This window comes from Thermobia domestica, chromosome 18 (assembly GCF_964235325.1).
Source record: "Thermobia domestica chromosome 18, izTheDome1.hap1.1, whole genome shotgun sequence".
NCBI classification, from domain to species: Eukaryota; Metazoa; Arthropoda; class Insecta; order Zygentoma; family Lepismatidae; genus Thermobia; species Thermobia domestica.
Window position 1 is genome coordinate 166,780,048 of NC_137471.1, and position 24,491 is coordinate 166,804,538.

General features: G+C 34.5%; 1 protein-coding gene across 4 annotated transcripts in view; it reads left to right on the forward strand.

Annotated features, from left to right (window-relative positions):
• Positions 1 to 24,281, forward strand: part of LOC145675494 (protein arginine methyltransferase NDUFAF7, mitochondrial) — a 57,383-nt gene extending 33,102 nt beyond the window's left edge. For all 4 annotated transcript variants that reach the window (XM_081745943.1, XM_081745945.1, XM_081745942.1 and 1 more), the window contains 3 exons: positions 2,777 to 2,920; positions 4,598 to 4,771; positions 24,068 to 24,281. In XM_081745943.1, the coding sequence (XP_081602069.1) occupies positions 2,777 to 2,920; positions 4,598 to 4,771; positions 24,068 to 24,229 (480 nt within the window). In that variant the 3' untranslated portion in view covers positions 24,230 to 24,281. The remainder of the gene's footprint in view (positions 1 to 2,776; positions 2,921 to 4,597; positions 4,772 to 24,067) is intronic.
• The last annotated feature ends 210 nt before the right edge of the window (positions 24,282 to 24,491 follow it).

Here is a 24,491-nt window from a genome sequence, read left to right on the forward strand (position 1 = left end):
TTTCTTGATTAAACATAATGCACAGTTTCCTTACTGATGACTCATTCATTCCACTATCACCATAAACATTCTTTGCTTATGAATTTCAATAGGTTTAACTTTTTGCGCGTTCAGAAAACGAGAGATTTTCGATTGCTTCCGCCAGTTTGAATCGCTGCAAGTAAAAACAAATAGCGTGATATCACAGCACGGAGACTCGGCTCACACTGAGGTGAAGGAAAGAGCTAACTGCTGCGCACGCGATCACAGTGGTTGGGGGCGGTGTGCAATCCTTCTTTACTTTCTGGTCAACCCTCGTATATATCCTAATGGTAGAAGACGGGGATTCAAAATTTGCTCCCTCAAGTTTAAACCATCAAACTCGGTCATTAAAAAAAAAGCAGATGCATGTTCCAGGGTTTTGAAAAATTCCGCTGTTAATAAGGGGAGAAGCGGAGTAATTTCAGCAACTATTTGGCAATTATAATTGCCCCGTTTTCCCCTCTCCCACCTTAAAAGCGGAATTTTCGAATTTACGTATTTTTAACGAGAAATGTATATACCAAGTTTCATCTCCCTAATCTGTGGGAGAATTTCCAATAATGAAATTCTTTCAACAATCAAGCAGACAATATATTGATAATTTCCACGAATTATACTTCGATTATTGATTCAATTTGTACTTGAGCAATGTTTGAATATTGATCCTTTGATTACTAATAAAACTCCAACTGACCAAATCAGTATAAATATTTAATAGCATATATATGTGTTCCAGTTTGGGCTTTATAACATAGTCTTCCTCACACACATTATCAGAGAAACATCCAATTGTGACAGCTTAAATACAACGGGTGGATTCTCTAAGGATCACAGTGTGGAGCTCGCATCCGAACTGGTTGTTGAATCGTAAGAAAGTGTGATACGAAAGTGGAAAGAGGCCCAGTAGATTAAGAAATAGGAAGGAGTAGTTGATGAATTGGTCTAGTGGACTTGTGATACATGAATTATGGGAAAAGATGATAGACGGAATAGAAAGAAAGAATTAAAAGGATTAACACGAGCTATAAGGACAGGTGTAGAATGTTAATCAAGTGTGATAATGGATAACAGCAGGTGGACAATAATGAACAGAAAGTGTAAGTGACGAACACCTAATTAAGAGTTTAAGTTCTTAACAAATTAAAAGTTTTATAACAGGTATAAAAGGTTATAAACAAGAGCAAGAAAAGAAAGTGACAACATCTAATTGAAAATTTACTTTTTAGAACCAATTAAAAGTTTACGTTCTGTAAAGAGAAAGTGCGTATGTCCTGCATTGAGATCTATTTAAGCTGTCAAAATTGAATATTTCTCTCGTAATATGTCTGAGGAAGGCTATATTACATAGCCGAAACTGTAAGATACTATATACTATTAAAATAATTACTGCTTTGGTCAGTTGGAGTTTTATTAACAATCTGGAATTTTTCAAAGGGAAAATGAATAGTTTACAAGGTGATCTCTTGAATTTGATTGAATTATTCTGGAAAACGTGCTGCCATCTATTGTTACTAGCGCTGTTTTAAATTAACCTTAACTTTGACATACCTACACAACTTTATTTATTTATTTATTTATTTATTTTATATTTTATTTTTATTTTTTTTTGTGTGTGTGTCAGGAATTGCCTCCTAAAACTTTTGTAAATGAATCAGAGTTTATTTATTTATTGAAGACAATAAAAATGAAATCTTTGAGTTTTACGTCCCAGGCTTATTCCGGTTAGGCTAAAAGAGACGGTGATGATGAGAAATGAATGGAATGGTGGAATCAAGAAAGTCGGGGGAAACGGGACAACCCCAAAGAAACCCACCACCACAAAGTTTATTTGGCGCCAGCTGGGATCGAACGAGGGACTCCATGCATCAGAGGTGAATGCTCTACCACGGAGCCACCGCGGCCCTTATTGAAGACAATAGGCTTTAGGATCAGTTACCGGTTGTTCTTGTGCAAATATACATTTATAATTTTTCATCGCCACGTATATTTTACTCCTGTATACTGTCCCCAACATCCCAAGAAAACATCTGCATCAGACATTCTTTCAGTTGCATTGCAGGAAACACTTATCCTCCATATTGCATACGTACAGATGATATTTGTTCTTGCCTTTTTGCAGTAAAATGTACTAGTATTTCCTACCTGGGTTTTACCTTTCGGTACATATATTCAAGTTGGATTTTCGAGGTAAGATCGGGGCAGTCAATTTAACTCTGTTACAGTTTATGCGAAAGTGAAAAAACTGCATGTTCTCTCCGCTGTTTCAAAGTGTACATATTGAAGATTTATATTATTTGTGAATATAATTTGTATATTAGATATAGGTCATAATTACCCTGTATATGCCAATACCATTTCCAACACCACTTGAGTATTCACCATCAGTGGTAAAGCATTCACCTCTGGTGCATGGAGTCCTTGGTTCGATTCTAGCTCGCACCAAGTGAGTTTTGTGGTGAACAAACACCGTATGCGTGGGTTTTCTCCGGGTTCACCCGTTTCCTCCCACTTTCTTCATTCCATCATTTTATTCATTTCTCATCGTCACTGTCTCCTTTAGCTTAGCCGGTATAACCGTGGACTATAAAACTTTTTTTTAAAAAGTCTTCTCCATCAAAAGTAACCTACCAGTTGTAGTTGAGTATTCCGTCTCCAGAACGTTCTACAGTAGAACTTCTGATGAAGTACACTACAGAGTTACGAGAATTCTTCGATAATAGATACAAAACTCGTAACAGTGGTTTTCCTTTTCCAGGCTGATGAAAGGCGAGACCATGTAGAAGTGAGTCCCGAAAGCATTACGATAGCAGATCATCTGGCGAGAAAGATTGAAGAAAACGGAGGCATTGCTCTTATTGTGGATTATGGACACGATGGAACGAAAACGGACACGTTCAGAGTAAGTTGATACCTCCTAATGTTTTTTCTTACTATTATTATTACTAACTGAACCTACATTGCATCATTCATATATGAGCATGAATCTCCTTGTCATTCCTCACAACATCTGTACATGTCCCTTACAGACACAAGTGAAAGACATCTTGATAAAAATCGACAAGGGGTACAATAAAGGGGAGATTTTTTCTTCAGTATCTCGCACCGTTTGCAGGATTTGAGGGTATTTCCGATAGGAGTTTCTAATTAATTCATGTATAACCAGTGTTTTCTTTCTTGCATGCAGTATGTAATAAGCAAATACATTACATACACAATTAATTATAATGGCAGTTAATATGGTGTTCATTGGGCAAAACACTCCAAAAATAAAGATTCATCTTAGACTGGGAAATAATTATCCTTCCTTTTTCATCATTTCGATGGGTATCTGCACAAAGGTGATATGTCCATTTTTCTTCGAAAGTCAGGTTTTGGCTGATGTGGATAATACCCGAAGTATTTTTGGAATTGGTGCACATTACATAAAAACAATAGAATCTCCAGTAAATATTCCATTAATAAAAACAAAGTTTTGCATGAACCTCTGATTTGTGAGATGCATTGAATGTTGTCACCTGCAAAAATTACGGCATGGACATATCACCTTTGTCCGTATACCCATTTGGCCATGAAGAAAACACCTGAGACATATGCAACCCCAATATACAACAGTGTGGTGTTGGAATGTATAACGCATAGGGTATGATGCTTTAGGTTTTTTTTTTTTTTTTAATTTCAGCGCTTCCAGTGTACCCTAAAAAAACGTAATAAAAACATAATGACCTTTTTTTTAATATTCAATTAGAACTGGACAATTACGCAAAATTTCCAATCGATCAGTGAAAACGTCATCTTTCTAGAGCCTGTAGTTTCCGAGATCTCATTGTCGAAAGCATTGACCACAGACATATAAACGTCCTCAACGTATAGTTTAAAAGAACTCGGAAGATGGAAGAACAATTCACGAGCATTGATTTTAGAGAAGGCTTATTAAAATACAAAGGCTTTGAACAATAATTTTATATCATAAACTTTATGAAAAAGATCTAGTTAACTAATTTATTTAAAGTACAAATACTTAAAATGTTTGTTAAACGTGAAATCACACATAACCGTAAATTGAAGATTTGAAAGCTAAAGTTATAGGTTGGAGCTCAGGCGCTTTTAATTACTATTGTAGCATTTTAATAGATAATTATATTATTATTATTATTATTATTATTATTATTATTAGTAGTAGTAGTAGTAGTAGTAGTAGTAGTAGTAGTAGTAGTATCATCTACTACTACTACTACTACTACTACTACTACTACTACTACTACTACTATTATTATTATTATTATTATTATTATTATTATTATTATTATTATTATTATTATTATTATTATTATTATTATTATTATTATTATTATTATTATTATTGTCTCTTGTTTTTTACCTTATTCTGGGGTTTGCAATTCTGCATATATTCAATATTACGCTCTTCTGTATCTTCTTTATGACTTTTCTTCAATTCCAATTGTTTCAAGTGAAGTGTTCAACGTCAATGTTCTATCCTTTACGTTCGTGTTTCTTCATACAAATAATACATTTTACATTTATAACAAACTAATTGCTGTTCTGTCTCTTTTTGAAGGCTTTCCGGAGACATCAACTTCATGATCCTCTCTGCGATCCAGGTACAGCTGATCTCACAGCAGATGTTGACTTTTCATATATACGTAGCACAGTAGAAGATAGGTTACTAACCTTTGGACCAATAAATCAAAGGGATTTCTTAAAGAATATGGGAATAGATGTGAGATTGCAGGTAAATTATACTATTGTACTTTTAGTTATAAAATGTTCTATAATGTATGGGGTACACCCAGGTACCTTGGGTTAAGAAACTTAAAACTCCATCACTGTAGGAATAAAAAATCTCTCGGTGGATTCTCGCTGGTGTAAAGTTATGCTCTATACCAGGGTTCTCAAACTTTCCGATAACGCGGACTCCCTGTTCATTCCGAAAGTTATCTGCGGACCCCCTTCCAATTCTATCAGAAATTTCTCTTTGTTGCTTAACAATACAGCAAATCGCAAGTTTTGTGTTTTTCCTTTATTTTTAATTAATAACTCATGGAAAATTAAAGAAGCAAAAATTTTTTGCTTCAACAATAATAAGACCGCAGTACAATATTATTATTTCAGAGTTGCTCTTACCTTTGCTGGAAAGGAAGCGGTTTAAAACCTGTGTTGTGTGTGTATATCATTTTGATATTTTTTATCTTTTCTCAAATTGATTGAATCGAAGCAACGTTCTTATTTCTCTGTTGCGATCTTCTTCCAAGACAATTCTGCTTTAACTGCACGCAATTTGAGTTTAGAGTTACTCGCAGCGGCGGATCTAGGAGTATATTTTGGATTTTTTTTTTTTTTTTTTTTTTTTTTTTTTACAAATCTCAGAATTGGAAGGGGAGGCTTGTTGTTTATAAGCATAGAAATAACTAATATTTACTTTGTTTTTTTTTAAATGAAATTCCGAGGTGTCGTGGTAGGGCTTTCGAAAAAGTGCCCTAACAAAGAAGGAAATTTTCTCACTTGAAGTAGTCCTATATAATGGTTGACCGGCTTCAGGGCAAAAACGAAATTAAATTTTTAAGTTTTACGTCCCACGATTATGCCGGCGAGGCTAAAGGAGACGGTGATGATGAGAAATGAGTGAAATGGTGGAATGAAGAAAGTGGGAGGAAACGGGAGAACCCCGAGAAAACCCACGAGCACGGTGTTTGCCCACCACAAAGTCCACACGGCGCGAGCTGGGATTGAACCAGGGACCCCAAGCACCGGAGGTGAACGCTCTACCACTGAGCCACCGCGCCCCCCGGCTTCAGGGCAGAAATTTAATATAGTAGGAAAAGATTTAAATTTACAAACGTAAATATAATTTCTAATTTGTTTATTTTTAGTAACTAAAAAAAATGCTTCTTGCATAACAGCTGTAACTTTAATTTTATTACAACACATTTTAATTTTTAGGAGTCGCGGATCCCCTGATTAGGTTTCGCGGACCCTACTTTGAGAACTGCTACTCTATACTGTTGCCTTCTTTATTAGTACTTTTTTATTAAACTTTTGTGCACCCACGAGTTTCCTTGCAATCCAGTAACTTTGCATCTTAGACGACTCTAAAATCCATTTAGCTTCCAGAGTCTTAAAATTGAATAGATTATGATAAACCTAAAATTAATATAATTTCTGAACTGCTTTCTGTCTTACAACACGCACGCCACAACTGTATGGTTCTTTCAATGCCTGTCCGCGTAATATTTGTCCTAAAATTATTTGTTAAGAAGTTCACAGTGGAATGATTAGGAGCGACCACGGGAGGAGTTCTTCAGCATCCATGTTTCAGTTGATAAAAAGTAAGGAACATCCACATAAAACTTATGGGTCCACATAGTCCAATACAATGCTTATCAGGAAAGTAAAGATACAAACACATTTGCACATTAGGAAAAAAAAAAATGTGTACCAAAGTTGCCTACCCTGGCAGTAATCTTGATCCATACGACCGGGATTGGGGGTGATCCGGCAGTTCTGTGCTTAGTCTTGTGCGAAGAATACACATTGCAGATGACAGCGGTAATACTGAATCCCATCATGTGTGAAGTGCGCAGCGTGATCAGGTTTCTTCAAGCACAAGGAAAGCGTTCACCAGAGATCCATCGAGAAACGGTCTGCGTACGGGGACGTAGTGAATTGGTAAAATGTATTTGTTGCCGTGCTTTCGTAGAAGGTCAGTATGACATTGACGATGAAGCAAGGAGCGAGAGTTCATCCATGATTACTGACAACTTTCGGAATCGCATTGAAGGAGAAGTGCTTGCAAACAGGTAGGTAACAAATAGAGAATTCTGAGTGATGTTTCCTGACGTTTTAAAAAATACTGTTCATGAAGTTGTGATTGAGTTCGGATAGAAAACGTTGGGTCCTGAAACAGTTGAGTGATGAATACAAAACAAAACAAATGGAATACTTTCTTACGCACTAGGCAGAAGAGGGAGATGCATTTCTGAACTCCATTGTAAGAAATAACGAGACATAGCTGTTCCATTATATGGCTGAACTCAAGCAGCAGTAACCGCAGTGGCGCTATATCCATTGTCCTAAAGCCAAAATGTTTAAAAACATCATCATGCAAGCTGATGGAAAGTTTTCTTTAATCGCCCCAGCATCCTTCCTCCTCCTCCTGCTTCCAGGAAGAACGATTAATGCTGAAACATACTATTAGACTTTGAAACATCTTCGCAGTACAATTCAAAACAAACGGAGGGGCATGTTGTCACGTTGAATCTGCTTTATTCATAACAACGTGTTCACGAGTTCCTTGCACATTTTGAACGGATGTCCTTGAACATCCATCATACAGCCCCAACCTTGCACCAAGCCACTACCAAAAAAGTGCCCGTTTTTTTTAAAACGCTTCTTGATTTAGTTTGCTTCTATGGCATTACAACAATACTTTTTGTAGGTGAAATTACAATAAGTTCTCGGCATTACACAAAGCAATGTTCCAAACGTTAGCGGTTTTTACCGTATCCCAGAACCTTTTGAGGTAATATTGCAAATTGTTGTAAATGACATTGAGAGTTTCACATTTATTAAAAAGAAAAAAACATGCATTTAATTGTATGAGGTACTTATCTAAGTAATTTTTCGAAATAAAGGCTTTTGAAAAAAAAAAAAAAAAAAAAGAAAAGAAAAAGAAAAACAATCTCTTGTAACTTCCTTCGTATCCATTCGAATTCCAGCTTATCCTGATCATAGTATTAGACAGTAAAGTACTATGGATGTGCATTACTTGCATCACGAAAATGTTGCAAGAAGCCACGATAATGCCCTGTTGTGACACTACTTCTACATGGAACTGTCTTCTATGATGATTGCTTAGTGATCATAAGGAAAAATCATCATTGATTTCATCAACATTTTGTTGTTCGGCTGGAAGATATACCTCGCAACTCTCACACGACCACTAAACAATAAGAAGCTCACCAAGAAACTGTACTATGATGTACAGTTAACTGACAGCAAACTTCATGTAAATTTTTGTCGGGTAAAGTTTCAATCTTAATATACAATCTCTGATCATCACCAGGCACAGTTCCCAAATTACCTGCAGCTTCCATTTCCAACACTTGTCACAGCCAAGATGTATATACTACAGAGCTCACAAGCACATGTCCTGCTGTCTGATGAACTGAAGTTTAAATGATGCAAGGTTTACTGTACATTATTTATGAAATAGCTCTCGTATTTTGTCCTCTTAATATTCTGCAGACAAAACGTGAAGTAAATTTCTTAGAATTTCACTGAACTTCTATTTATGTCCCTCTTATTTCTTAATTTGCAGAAAGGTATACATATACAGGGTGTTTAAAAACAACACTGACAACGTTTGGGAGGTGATTCCTGACACCAAGATGAGACAAAAATTATAGGCCAACCTGGGTGCAGAAATGATTCCTTTCGGAATTATAGGCTAACGAAATCATTTTTTAAAAAATGATACTTAAAGGTCATTTGTTCCAATACTATGGGACCTACCGTAGTAAGGTCAAGACTTCACTTAGGAACTAATATGTGCGGTATCCCAAAATACATGTTTCAGAATCCTAAAGTACTCACGCAACAATTTTTATAGAGGAAGTTTGGCTACGGTCATATAAGTTGAAGTACTCACCAACTACCTCTATAAAAATTGTTGCGGAACTACCGCAGGATTCTAAAAAATAAATTTTTCGATAGGGCACATACTAGTTCCTAAATAAAGTCTGACCCGAATACGGTAGTATTGGAGCTATGGACCTTTAAAGTTCATTTTTCCATGTTTTCGGCAGCCGATAACTCCGAAAGGAAGCATTTGTGCACCCAGGTGGGTCTACACTTTTTGTCTGATCTTGGCGTCAGGAATCAACTACCAAACGCTGTCGGTGTTGTTTTGAAAAACCTGTGTTTTTGAAAAAACAATGAGTAATAGTAGAACTGGAAGTAACAAATTTGACACAAAAACTATTAACTAACTAACTAACTCTATGGCCTATGGAACCCGGAAGTTCAGTGCCGCGTTCACAAAAGCTCTCCACTGACTTCTATCCTTAGCTAATTGGATCCAGTTTCTACTTTGTATTCCTATCTCTGCGAGATCCATCTTAATATTATCCTCCCATCTACGCCTAGGTCTTCCTAATGGTCGTTTTCGTATGGGTCTACCAGTCAAGACTTTGAAAGCGTTTCTACTTTCTTCCATTCTAGCTACATGACCTGCCCACCTAAGCCTCCTAGACTTGACGACCCTAACAATGTTGGGTAAACCGTATAAACTATGTAGTTCCTCGTTATGAAGCTTCCGCCATTCCCCATTCCCGTTCCTCTTGGGTCCGAATACTCTTCTCAGGATCCTGTTCTCAAATACTTTCAGTCTATGTTCTTCCCTCAGAGTAAGCGACCATGTTTCGCAACCATACAGAACAACAGGCATGATTATCGTTTTTATATATTTTAAGCTTCAAATTCCTCGACAGAATTCGCGACGACAAGAGATTTTGAACCGAATAGTAACACGAATTCCCTGCTTTTAGTCGACATTTAATTTCTTCGTGAATATGATTTTCCTCTGTTAATATTGATCCTAAATATTTGAAAGTATGCACTTTATCAAAAGTATTATTTAATATTTTAATATTTTAACAAGAACTATTAATATACTTAAAAAAGAATCAATGGCTGCCATTTGTACTTTTTACTAGTATTCAATGCTGCTATCCTTGAATTATAATAGTTTACTGCTGTGTTACTCAATTTTTTTTAACTAAGGATTATGTCACTGCGTAACTGTATTTGCAGAATATTTGTTACTAGCTTTTGAATTAGGGTCCTATTATATAATTCTATTGTTTATTTAGTCAACCTTTATCAAAGTTTAGTTTAGGATTCTTTGTCCCGGTAAAATATGATTCAAATATTGGGTTGGCGGAATAATTCATGAGCATTTTGTTTGTTTGTTTTAGAAAAATGCACACAGATATAAAACGCATTTTCAAAATGTTTTATGTACTTTGAAAGACAATTGTTTTCTCTACAAGGTAAGTGTGTTTTCACTTCTAATTTTATTGATTGTGATATGTCAGAGCATTAAAATGTGTGTCTGGTGGACTAAACTGAGCATTTTCGACAACATTTGCTTTTTGAATGCAGTCGAATATCAAGGCCGCCTAAGTTGGTAGTGAGGTTTGTGCTGTGTATGGAGAAGAAACAATGCCTGAAAATAACGTCTGCCGTGGTTTTGTGTCTTCAAAAATGGGAATTTTGACCTCAAGGACAAATCACACAGTGCTCAGCCAGCTGAATTCAGTTAAGAGCAATTGAATTACCTTCTTCATAAAGTGCACGTCAAACAACCAGAGAATTGGTGGAACAGATGAATTATGATGAAAGTAAGGATGAAAAAAAAAAATGTGAACCACTTTCACTCAATGAGCAAGGTTCAGAAACTCGGCACTTGAGTGCTACACACTTTGAGTGAAAACAACAAAAATCAACGCCCCACGATTGTCGCCGGTTTGCGTGCTCGACATCACTTAATACGTAGTCACAAGTAGCGTTTTTCTATCGATGAAAAATGGTGGCTTGACGCCAGTACAAAATTGCAAAAAGAATGACTCAGCCTCGACAAACAAGTGACTATGTGAACGAAATAAGACCTTCATCCTCGAAAGACTATATTATGTGTATAATGGAATTGGGAAGATGTAATCATTATGAACTACCTCAGCGCAACCAAATACTCAATGTGGAGCTTTGCGTTTGGCAACTGCACCCACTGAACGAAGCAATTCAGAAAAAAAGACAGAATTGGCGAAATAGCGATCTTCTGCAACACGACAACGCTCGTCCTCACATCGCCAATATTAGCAAAGGTTTCGCTTTGTAGCGGCAGTCTTGTTACCAAGTAATCCACTACCTATGAAAGGGTATTTTAGGATTCCCCTTAATGCGGAATAAATTGGGCAAGTAATCCTTTTCTTGGAAATTATAAATATACTTCAACTCGGAACAATTTATTGTATAATTTCTTCAACATAAAAATAAATTCAACAATAACAATATAACTGTGCTAACACAAAACAACATTGCTCAATAGTACCCTTTCCCTTTTTGAATGGTAGTCCGGAATTTTCATACATCCGCATTCCACTAATTTTATATTCCAAATTAAATTTACTGGTTGTACTTTTGAAAGGTTTCATATATCAAATATTTACACAAATTGAATTTAATCCCCAAATATAACAATTTAAATTAAACTAGTGACCAAAGACATACCACTCACCAAAAAGTTGTAACAGTTGGGCCGAAATGGAAAGAAAAAAAAATAGATTAAAATTTTGTACTTACAATTTCCTGACGAGCTGCATATCAATGGCACTTACATAAATTTGACAATATTATTCCGGCTACTTTCTGTGTAGGAGCACTTATATCCAAACACTATACCGAAATCACATTTAACAATTTATCAATTTAACGGACACAATTTCTAAGCTCCTACCCCTTCTTACCTCATGTTCCAATCTAAAGGAAACGCAATAGGTACGGGTAGATTACAAAAGATAGATGGCGTTTTAATCACTTCGAACAAACGAATATCAAACCCTGACATTGACCTACAGAGCCAATGTTTCCATATACAAGTTTATTTAACTAATCAGCTGATCGAGAGTTTTCAAGTTCTTTTTCTGAACTTACGATAGAAATGTCTCAGCTTCAAGAATTCGAATGGGAAGTGCTATATCATCCTCCGTATTCTTCAGACTTGGTGCTGTGAAATTTTCTCTCTTTCGAACTTTTTGCGCGGTATATTGTTAATAATGATACGGAATTAAGTGTTTGGTTGGACTTTTTTAGTTTGGAGTGGGAGATCTCTATTGCCGAACCATTGAAAAATTTATTAAACGATGGGAGCAAGTCGTAAATAAAAACGAAAAGAATATTATTAATTAATGTGCTATGATTTGTTTAAAATAAATTATAAAAAAACTAACGAAATAAAATATTTCGTTCTATTATTTTATTTTAGTTCCCGAATTTCTCATTTTCTTCTAAATTGTTTATTTCAGTCTTTCTTCTGTTTCAAAATTCTATATTTTGGTGTAATATTTCATTAAATTGTGATATCCGGTTAAAATTGATCCAAAAAGGATTTTTTCCGAATTATTAGGGAATTTTAATATAATGAATTTGCAACACTGCAATTAGAGAGAGAGAGAGAGAGAGAGAGACAGAGAGAGAGAAATAAAACTAAAGAATTTATTTTATTTCTTTTATAATCGCGGGAAAGATTAAGTAATCTTTGATGACGCGCGCAATAAGAAAACATAATTTATATCACGCAATAAACCTTGAGTTATGATTTGTCGATTAAAGAAAAGAAGCGTGGGTATGCGTACTTTATAGCCAAAAGAGATCGGGAAGGGAGATTGTTGTGGACGGTGGCAACAATTAAATAAATGAAGGTATTGTAAAGGGCTTAATATTCTGATTGTATGTTGTAATTAGATTATCAGTAAACACTCGGGTATAAGTTGTTTATTAATTACAATAATTAATATAGAAATGCAGGTCTAAATCGGTCAAGTTTTCTCTCTCTCGTCAATTCCCTACATCGTCTAAAATGGAGTAGTTCCGTGGTCATTTTGATTTGATATTTTAAATGAAATTTTACATTATATATATATATATATAATATGCATTAATTAAATGCTAATGTGAATAAAAATGGCTGAGTAATGATAACGGAAATTGATAGACTAATATATTTATTTATTAATAGCAGCTGAAGTGTTAAATATGAGATCTCCACAACTTGACTAGAATAGTGATCGATGGCCTAAAGCATGCAGTGCGTAATTTGAGCCCCTCGCCCCTCATTCTTTTTTTTTGGGGGGGGGTAATATAACAGTAAACATTTTATTCTATTGTTGGAGTTCTATGTTATTTTTCGCAGCTTGATCGGTTTAAAATTTTCTGTATTCGCTTGTTTTGCTATCTCGAATGCTACAAAGGTGATGTAGATTGAGTTTACCCGTACTCGATACATACATATAGACATACATGCACGTACACACATGTGCAGATTTGTACATACATACATGCAGCTTGTATAGAGACGGACACACATCCATACATATAGATTTCCACACATACACTTAAAGTACTTATTTGTCTGTTCTCATTTGTTCACATACGGTCAATGCACGTACATATGGTGGCACTCGGAATCATCCTTTTCCATCTTTGGGGAGAGAAAATGTAGAACGTTGGCAACTGAAACCCACCGTTTATTTAATATATTTGGCTTTTTCCCCCCTCTTGAAAATTATAAAATAGTAGAAAAGACAGTAATTGGATCGTTAAGATGTTACGTTTCGATGCGTTCTCCTATTTTAGTTGTCGTTTGTTTCCTCCTGTAACCTCAATGTGAGTCGATGATTAGGTCAATATTGTTAATGGGTTAATTTACTGGGGTTCGACTCCCGATGTTAGCAATAGTGATTTATAGTTTCCCTATGATACAAGGGGTAATTACTTATAATATTAAATCCCTAACGCATGATCAATCAATTCAAGTATGGGATTAACAAATTTGTGGATATATTATAAATTTCTACGTAATAACTAACCACGGTAGCAGGGTGCCAAGTCATTCCGTCTTAAAGCTTTCTTTTCTGTTTATAATTAATATAATACTGGAAATTCATGGCATCTCAAAGCTCGCACCCTTGCGTACTGAAGCGGGTGGCAAGTTTTTCGATTTATTTTACCTTGTCATCACTAAATTATTTTATTTATTTATTTATTTATTATCATTATTTTAAATATTCTATCCTTTTACAACTCTTACACTTTTTCCTCTTTGCCTTAATCTAAATTCTTCTCCTTTCGCTGCTTTGAGGCGTCGGATGATTTTTTTTTTTTTTTTTTTTTTTTTTGAAATTATTAAATTTAAAGCATTGCCCCTTCAATACAACTTAGTGGGCCGGAGACAGTTAATAGGAGGGAGTTTCATAAAGTCCCCTCTAGAGGACACGGACTTGCAAACCTTGGCACCAAGTGTTTCCCCAGGTGGCAATGTATATTTTGAGGCCACAAGCGTCTGGCATATTAAGATATATATTAGGCATTAAAGTCGACATTTGTAGCAGATTTCTTTTGATCCGAGTACCCTTTCAGCGGCATCTGTTCTTCTATCTTACTTTCCTCTGTATATTTCTGTCCTCTTTCTACCATATGTCCAAACACAGTTTTTTTATTGTTGATTACCTCCCCCCCCCCCCCAAATAAGCCATTTTGCCTCTAGAGTTAATTGAATTATAATATTTTGTTTGAGTTTTTTATTTCAACTTGACTGAAGATAAAACGCATAACCATAGCAAATCAAAGTAATCTTAATGGAAGTTTGTTTTACGAACTTATTGTATGAGTTCGTGATGTGATGAGCAAATAATATCATCATATCTTATTTTAATTTAATCATCATTCTCATGTGCAAGTACATCCAACAGCGACTTCTTAAAGTATCTTTTTTTATCAGTTTTAGTCAATGTGCAACAACGTTTATTAGTAATTTTAATAACGCTTATTTTCGAAATAATGTACTTTCAAATTTTCACATGTGTCCTTCGGGATTCCAACATATGAGTCCTTGCCTGGACAATCAATATAGTGTGGTTCATCGTTACTCACGACATTTAGGAAGGAGAAAGGTGTTGCATTTTGTGAATAGACCATATATCAAATTATTTTGATTTATTTTTAAATTTCACCCGTTTGAAAAGTCAACTCTAAGAGAAGAATTCATGTAGGTTAATAAATGTAATGCGTTTGGCTAGATCAATTCTTTATAGCGCAACTATTTTCCTGATATTAAAGTTTAACTGTACAAATATTTCTTCAAATTGGCATTCTGCAGACGTGCTTCTGGGATTTTGAATTTCTGATTTCTTTGCGTGTTGACTTTTCTTTCTTTTCTTCTTCCACCTTCACGTAATGTAATAACATATAGTGTAATACTTTAATATAAAGAAAATAATTGTGATTTCAGATGATAACTATTGAAATTCTAGCAAATTAATTATAATGTCATTTATGATAGAATCCAATATTAGGGTCACTCCTCCACATTTAGATTCCGATAACTCGAATTCTATGGATGTTCATCTGATGTTAACGTTTATTTGTAGTTGGATTATCGATTAGATTTGTGGATTATAATTTTTTTAATTAATAATTCGAAATTATCCGATTTGTAATTTCTGTGCGTAATGTAACCAGGCCTCGAAATAAGATACCGGGTAATCAATTTAAAAGTGAAACGTATGTGTGTATTCGAGCGGGATAAATTTATATATATATATATATATATATATATATATATATATATATATATATATTTTAATATGCGAGTTGCCAGAAGGTGATTGTTGCTTGGGAACTATGTTGATATAATAAGTGTGTCGCGACGTAATAGGAAGACACTGCTTCGTATTTATGTAGAGAATTGACGCCTCAAAATATAAATGAATGTAATGAGATAATATGAAATAATAAGATATATTCGAGTGTATATATATATATATATATATATATTTATTTATTTTATTTTTATTTATTTATTTAGTCTTATTTTACATGGCGAAGTTAAGGCTAATCATGCCTTGTCTCCCACTTGACCATGCAATGATCATAATTAGTTGTACAATAATAATAATAAAATATGTATAAAATATATAAAACACTCCCAATCACACACATACACACACATACACACATGCAACACATCACCTGCGCACATGGATTATAACAAATAACTACATAATATAGTCACATTTATTTAGTGAACAAAAAAGAACAAATAAAAATCAGCATTTATTCAGATATTAGTAAGCCTTGATAGACTTATGGAGGGTCTGTTCAACCGACTTCTTAAATAGATTGATTGTCTGAGATTGCCTTGTGTTGGATGGGAGGTCATTCCACGCACGGATAGTAGATGCAAAGAACGCATTTGAGTAGAATTTTGATGAATGTAGTGGAAGGGAAAGGAGTTTATTTACACCTGATCTTGTATTGTGATCGTGGTGAGCATTTAGTGGTTGCAAGCGTTGAAATAAGTAGGAAGGTTGTTCAAACCGCAAAGTCTTAAAGAGAAGTGTGAGTCGATGCAAATAACGCCTATCGGCAAGTTTCAAAAGGCCCAGCTTTCTGTAATATGGAGTTAAATGATTTGATCGTTTGAGATTATAAGCAAACCGTATACAGGCATTTTGGATACGTTGCAAACTATACGCTAATTCTTCATTTAAGTCTGATAGAGCTACATCACAATATTCAAGGTGAGGAAATATTAGAGATTTTACAAGTAGTAGCTTTGTTTCAGTGGGTAGAATTTTCTTTAATCTAGTGAGTGAATGCAAAGACCAGGACGCTTTCTTACATACAGCGTTAATGTGAGGTTTCCACTCAAGAAATTGATCTATTATTACTCCGAGATTTGTAACAGTTTCAGAAAATGGAATAATAGTTCCATTTATCTATACTGTTGGTATATTCGAACGGTGCATTTGTATGAGTCGTTTAGAGGAGACGCAAATGCACTTCGATTTAAGTGGATTTATGGTTAACCCATTTTCTTTTGACCACAAGTAAATGCGATGCAAGTCGTCATTCATTTGTTGAATTGAAGTTTTCAAGTTTTCGGGTAAACCTGAGATATAGATTTGAAAATCATCTGCGTATAAGTGATACTTGCAGTATTGTAAGACAGAAGGAAGGTCGTTAATGTACAGACAGAATAGGAGAGGGCCAAGGACGCTTCCTTGAGGGACGCCGTGAGTGAGATTCCGTAGTGCAGAAGAAGTATCGGCTACGGTTACAAATTGCTTCCGTCCCTGTAAATAATTTTTAACCCATTTTATAGCACCATTGGAGAAGTTAAATTTCGTCGCCAATTTATGGAAGAGAATCTTATGTATAATTGATTGAAAAGCTTTAGAGAAATCTAGTAGAGTAAGAACAGCTACTTGCTTTCTATCCATTGCTAGTCTAATGTCGTCAGTGACATAAGTAACAGCTGTAGCAGTACTGTGGTACTTTCTGAAGCCTGATTGAAACGGATCAAAAAAATTGTATTTCAATAGATGGGTTCGAATTTGATCACTAACAATGTATTCTAATGCCTTTGAAAGAGCAGGTAAAATACTAATTGGCCGAAAATCATTAATACTTGTGATATTACTTGTTTTGGGGAACGCTAGGACTTCAGCTGTTTTCCAGGCAGATGGAAAAGTGCCGCTCATAAGAGAACGGTTGAAAATATTAGTGATGGGATTTAGTATAAAAGGCAAATTTTTTTTAATAAATTCAATACTAATTTGGCCAGCTCCAGCAGCATTTGATTTTATTCTATTGATGGCCTTCATGACTGTTAGAGGACTGATACATTCAAAGGAAAAAACGTTTTCTGTACATTCTGGACTCTCATCATATGTAATTTTAGAATCTGCATTACTTAAAAACTTAATGTCACAAAAATTGTTATTAAGATCATCTGCAGTAAATTTATTGTTAGCCATATTTTGTTTCCTACTGCTCTTGATCCCTAATATATTTAACTTTTTCCACAAAATTTTCGAGTTAGAAGTGCTGTTCGCTAGGTTCGAGGCAAATTCCATTTTGGCTTTCCTAATTAAGTGTGTACATCTATTTCGTAAGATTTTGTATTTTTTAAAACAGTCGTCAGCTTGTACTGGATTATCTTTACGAGATTTCGTGTATTGTCTGTAAGAGGAATCCCGTTCAGCCATTAAATTTAGAATTTCTTTAGTTATCCACGGGGAAGAGGGTCGCGATACTTTGCGTTTAATGAGTGGAGTATGCTTATCAAGTAGTGTTAACATCGTGGTATAAAGAAATTAAGTTGTTCGTCTATAGACGGAGAATTGTAGATTACCTGCCAAGGAATATTTGCTGCATCAAAGGAAAGGGCAGCCTCATTTATTTTATTTAAGTTCCTGTATGAAATAAATTTTGACTGTCTCTTCGGAGTGTGTATAGAGCAACAGGCGAACACTAGATCGTGGTAAGATATTCCCGGATTTGGTAATTGTCCATAGTGAACAATTTTTTGCGGATCATAGTTACAATGTAATGTTAGAATTTACTTCCCGCTACTACCCATTGTGCGAGTGTTTCTATTAATGTAGATAATGATACCGCAGAAGTTAATTAGTCAAATCGAAATTGTTTGAAATATTGAAATTTTGTAATGTATGAATAATATGTGAGGCCCTTGTAAGCACAATACGTATAATAACACTATAAAGTCATTATCAGATGGAATACAAGGCATAGTTTTGATCTACAAACGATAGTTTTCGGAAACTGTGGAAATTTTGAAGCTAACCGATTGCGCTTAGCTAAGAGCTTATGGAATTTGGATTTTATTATCGTTTGATTATTTATCTTAATTGGAGTGGACCTTTTCTTCATTTGGATTGGCAGAAATTATGGATTATGATTTGTTTATTTTAAATTTGAACCTGAAATTATATACTGTTCGTTTCTCTATTTGGACTTATTGGAAATTTTAACCTGGAGTTTGGACTTTGTCTATATTTTGTTTGGTTATAGCGTTTGAAGAATATAAGTTCGATTATTAACTTGAACGTTATTACATGGCGCGAAAGTGGAAATTCCTATCTTAATTTCGTATAATGGTTTGCCGAATCTCGAACCTCTACATAAAATTCGTTATCAGTTGAATAATAAAGATCTAAGTCAGTCGCTTAAAATTTATAGTGAGTCAGTGTTGTCAGTTACAATTAGTTTCAGACTTCTAACCTCAATTGATAAACTGAAATTTGTTAGTTTGTTTGGACTATAAATATTGAATAACTAATTGGGAAATCATACCTACCTTTCTCCAAATTCGAAACCTAGACTAACAGTTACCTAAATTAAGAAACTGTTGTGGACTTTCATCCAGTATAAAGAAGAAGATTGTAACTAATTCCCATGCAGTTGTGCCAAATGGTTAGCGTGCACTTTTAATGTAACACATATACTTAATGTTTTCTGGGCTGCAGACTTTTCCCTTTCATTTGATAATTACTATAATCTTTGTAGACTCCGTCCAAACAATCAGCCATTTGTATTCATCTGTCATTCGTTTACTCGTCATCAGTAATTGTAATACTTATAAAAAAAGATCGTATCAGTTCACCGGTGACATACTGACAATTGAATATTAATTAGTATCATGTTTTGATTGTTCGCGAACATACCATGTTCTTTCTTTTTTTCTTTCCGTGTAACCTAAACTATTTATCATTCTTCAATTTAAATTTATTCATGACCTGTTGAATTATTTACTTATTTAATTATCTATTTTAGTTGTTGAAAGTGTTGAGTTTTGTTGTTTGTTATCCTTTTGAAGAATAAAATGTTATCCCTATATTCCCCTCGTGGTTGTATTTTAAAATCATGTACCAAAATACCCTATAATTAATTCACCTTTGAATCTTAAAGATAAGGAATCTATGGAGATAGATGTACTTGTTAATCTAATATCAGTATTATAGATTTCTTCCATTTTCAGTCTTCGGGATGGCACGGACGCCGATGAGACAGAAGAACCTGTGAAATCTTAAAGATTTATAAACATGTTGTCATAGCGATAGGGATTGAATTGAAAATCATAAATCAATACTTCTAGGATTTTTTGTCCTTACCTTTATGGACTTGCAGTAGTTAAAATCTAAGCAACCTTGTTTTGGAATTACAGTCTCTGTTGTTATGATCATATGTTCATCTCATTTCATTTACTTAGGCTTCACGGCATATTTCATTTTTAAAAAAGGGAGTTTTTTTTGGCGGCCGTATAATTATGAATATTATTATTATTATTCGTTTATTATTATTATTATTATTATTATTATTATTATTATTATTATTATTATTATTGGTATAGTAGTAGTAGTAGTCGAAAATGTGTTACATAAGTAAATTTCTTTCATATTAAGTTATAAAACACACATGAATTATTATTCCTGAACCCAGTACTAATCTCCCAGTTAGCGAGAACTTGTTAACTCACATAAATGTCTTGGAAATTTTTGAAATTGTTTGATTTGTATCTCCGGAGTCCCTTGGTGTATTCTCTAACCCTTAAAAAGCAGGCTTCTTAAATACAGGAAACTCTTTAAACGTGGAATTATTTATACTTATTTTGGAGAGTTTATGTAAGTCGAAATTTAGTTAGTTCAAATCTAATGTCTTGGTTCCGAGTGGTCTGAAAGACACAAACCATTTGGCTCTACGTAAATAATAATTTTATTTTAGGAAAAAAAAATGCATTAAGCGTTTTACAATAAACCTACTGTATATAAAATAATTCTCTTCCGAAATCTTAAGAATATATCAGAAGGATGTAAAAATAAGTAGTTTAGTGATATTCTGAGAAACCAGCCTAAAGATGTCAAATAGTAAGGGGACGAAATATAAACAAAACTACACATCTCAAATAAATAGCAGTGAATTTAAGAGGAGTGCGTATATTTACGTACTTTAACTTAGAATGTGTTTACTGTTGTTTTTAAATATAATGTTCCGGTATGAAGTATGTTGTACGTTTCACTCAAAATGATCCATCTTCAGGGATTGAAAGTCCCGGGTTCGATTCCCGGTGGGGACACTCGGTCGAAAAAGTGTAAAAGCTTTTTCCTGTAAGCAATCCTGAGTGAGATTTTCCTGAGTTTTCCTCATTCACCAGTTAAAGCCCGGGATCGTACCTAAGGTATAGGTCCCAGGCCACTTTCTTCCTTCTCTTTCCTCTGTTAGTGTGATCGCCAAGGGACATGATTCCTCATACATACGTGACAGGCTAACATAGCCATAGATGCCGAAAGCCCACAAATCTAATTCTTATCCTTCAAGGATTAAACTTCATACTTTATAACTCTTCCGCTGTTCTCTTACCAGCATATAAAGGGCAAATTAATATGCAAAGTACTTTTGCCTATCAGTAATATAATGAACAGCAATATTTATGATCTTAGACTTAAAGAGAGAAATTTAACTTCGTTTCCTAGCTCAAACGTATTGGCTTTCATAAAATTTTGTGTGATGTATGGGATTCACGTTTTGAAATAATTATATCCAGCTGCTAATTCTCTATAAGTAAACACAGACCATGCATTGAATTACTGCAGTTAATGTTTGGCTCACAAAGAAATAACGGAAAAGCAAGAAAGTTCTTTTTAGAAATAGTGACTTGTCCTTAAATAATACTACGTGGGTCAGTCAGACAGTTAGTTGCACTCCTCTGTAAATATTTTGGGTCAAAGGCTATTTTGTTAAACTGTGTGGTAACACTGCAGACATGTGGCTGTATCGTGTGACGTAGCGTTTTTCACGAGGCAAGTGGAGGTGTTGTGATAATCAATCGCAAACATGTCTCGACAGCTGTAAGTGGCGTGCAAATTGGAAATGCGTGTAGTGATTCATTTTTTGTGGGTGAATAAATGTAACTTCACTGAAATTTATTGGCAGTTGCATGAAATGTATGGTGAAAACGCAATGTCACGTCAAACTATCGCGAAGTGTTGCAACATGTTTGAGAACGGTCGTACAGATATTGACATACGAACTTCTGACAAAATTTAGGTGTAAGTGTGGGATCATCCTCCTTATAGCCCACATCTTTCACCATGTGACTGCCATGTGTTTGGTCCCATGAAAGATGAACTTTCAAAGCAACGATACCACTCCAATGACGAGGTGAAAGTTGCAGCCCAGGAATGGTTATGGGCCATTGGATAGGATTTCTTTGCAGAAGGCATAGAAGAACTTGTACCACGCCTCGACAAATGCTTAAATAACGGAGGTAATTACGTTGAAAAGTAGACTGTGGATGGAACTTTACGATACAAATAAAGTTATGTAAAATTTCTATCTTGTTTTATTATCTTAAGCAGTGTAACTAACTTTCTGACTGACCCTCGTAAATAAAATGAAATGAAAATAAATAAACAAGTAAAAGTTTTAATTAACTAAGAATTTTAACTAGAAAGTATATAGCGGACCGGGCGCAATAGTTATTACATCTCATCTGCAAACTTACGAGTTTCTGAAAACAGTTTTCTTGTCTATAATTCCTGTCTGTTTTCCGAAAAATGCTAGATTATACGTCCCTCTTTAGACTAGATTACATTAGATTAGATTTATTAATCATTCTGTAGGTCATATTACATGCACATTTGTACAAAATGGTATAGAATCCGTCAGTATATAAGATAAATACAATACTTAGAACAAATACAATGCTGTTCTTTAATAACTTGTGAAAATATATATAGGCTTAACCAATTCTACAATCTATATAACAAGGGGGGCGCGGTGGCTCAGTGGTAGAGCGTTCACCTCCGGTGCTTGGGGTCCCTGGTTTGATCCCAGCTCGCGCCGTGTGGACTTTGTGGTGGACAAACACCGTGCTCGTGGGTTTTCTCGGGGTTCTCCCGTTTCCTCCCACTTTCTTCATTCCACCATTTCACTCATCTCTCATTATCACCGTCTCCTTTAGCCTAACCGGCATAACCGTGGGACGTAAAACTTAAAGATTTCATTTCATTTCATTTCTATATAACAATAGTATATATATATATATATATATATATATATATATATATATATATATATATATAGAGAGAGAGAGAGAGAGAGAGAGAGAGATACAATAGGGATTTAATAATTTTTCGAAGTTTCACAATGAGCTGTTAAGGTATTCATCTACTGTATAAAATGTGTAATTTAATAGCAGTTTGCGCAATGAGCTGACAAAGAAACTCTTTTCATGAGTATTTTTTATGTACCCAGGTAGCTTTTTATACAGTTTTACACCCATATAGATATGTGATTTTCCATATTTAGATGTTCTATGATAGATAATAGATAAGTTATCTTTTCCACGCGTAAGATAGTTGTGAGTATCACCATTTCTTTTAATATTGTCCAAATGATCCCAAGTAATTTCGAGAAGTTGAAGTATGTACAAAGAAGAAACTGTCATTATATTCACGATGATCGTTACAAGGAATTTTGACTTTAAAAAAGATAATATTTGTAAAAACAGCTTCAATAGCTTTATCCTAGTCATGTTTACTTCTTTTTACTCTTATGAGCATGACGTTACCTTCAGCATTTGAAAGCGTGCTCTACCAGGTAGCTGAAAATACAAATTACTGATTTCATGTTGAAAACAGTGTAGTAATATAAAATATTTATTAAAATTTCACATTGCTTGCTTCACTTAGTTCAATCGTTGACCGCTGGAAGGAGCATGCGCAATGTAAACAAACATGGAGGATTGCTTATCTGTTTATGAGCGAGCTCACATCGCTGCGCTGGACCTCATGAATGACCAGCAAGTACTTTGAATGTCACTGCGTTTTTTTTTTTCTTTTTTTTTTTTTTCTTTCTTGTGAGAGTACACCAAGGAGGTGTACAAGTTCGAACTTCGCGCAGTGAAAGAATTGGAGCCACGGATTCAAAAGCTTATTGCCAACACCCCAGTAAACTTCCTTCAGAAAAATATAAATTAGCTTAAAAAAAAATAGCAATCAATATCCCTGGCCGTTTGGTGAATCTGGTTAACAAGTCTATTGCTTGATTTAACATATTCTTTTATTACCTAACGAACGATATTTGCATGTTTTTCTAATAAATAAGTATCAGTATTACAGAATGTATAAGTTTTTAGCATGTAGTTATTTTTCACCATCCTATAAAAATTTGTACTCTTATAGGCTTTCCATACAAATAATTTATCTTTATAAAGCAAATTATAGGAATTTTATAGCCCGTTCTTTGAAATACTATTATTATTAGCGTGATAAATAGAAAAGTAAGTTAATATTGCCTCTTTTATCTGATTAATCCTAGCCTATTTACGTGTATCTAGTACATATGTTTTATGTAGTAAGTAACAGTGTGTTCATTTCCTTTGTAGGTGTTACTTGAGAGCGCGGATGAAAAAACCAGGAAAAGTATAGAGTCAGGGTATCATATGTTGGTAGATGAAGATCAAATGGGTACAAGATTCAAATTTTTTGCTATGTTCCCTAAAGTTTTAAAAGAATACTTGGAAAAATTTCCAGTTTCGGGATTCTAAATATGTAAATACTAGTTATATAATAAACTTTTTTTTTTTTTAAAAAAAAAAAGCTTTTGTTGTTATTCTTTGCTCCATGATTGTGCTGTAGTCGGTGGTTGCAAATTGCGCGGCCTTCCGAATGACCGTTTTAGCAATTAATTCCAAAGTGCTATGGAATTCAAGTAGTACTATCGGGTATAGATCTATGTCAAAATTTAACACAACTGGGTTAACACAGAGCAATTGTGTTGGATTAACACAATCACTCCTTACTGTGTAG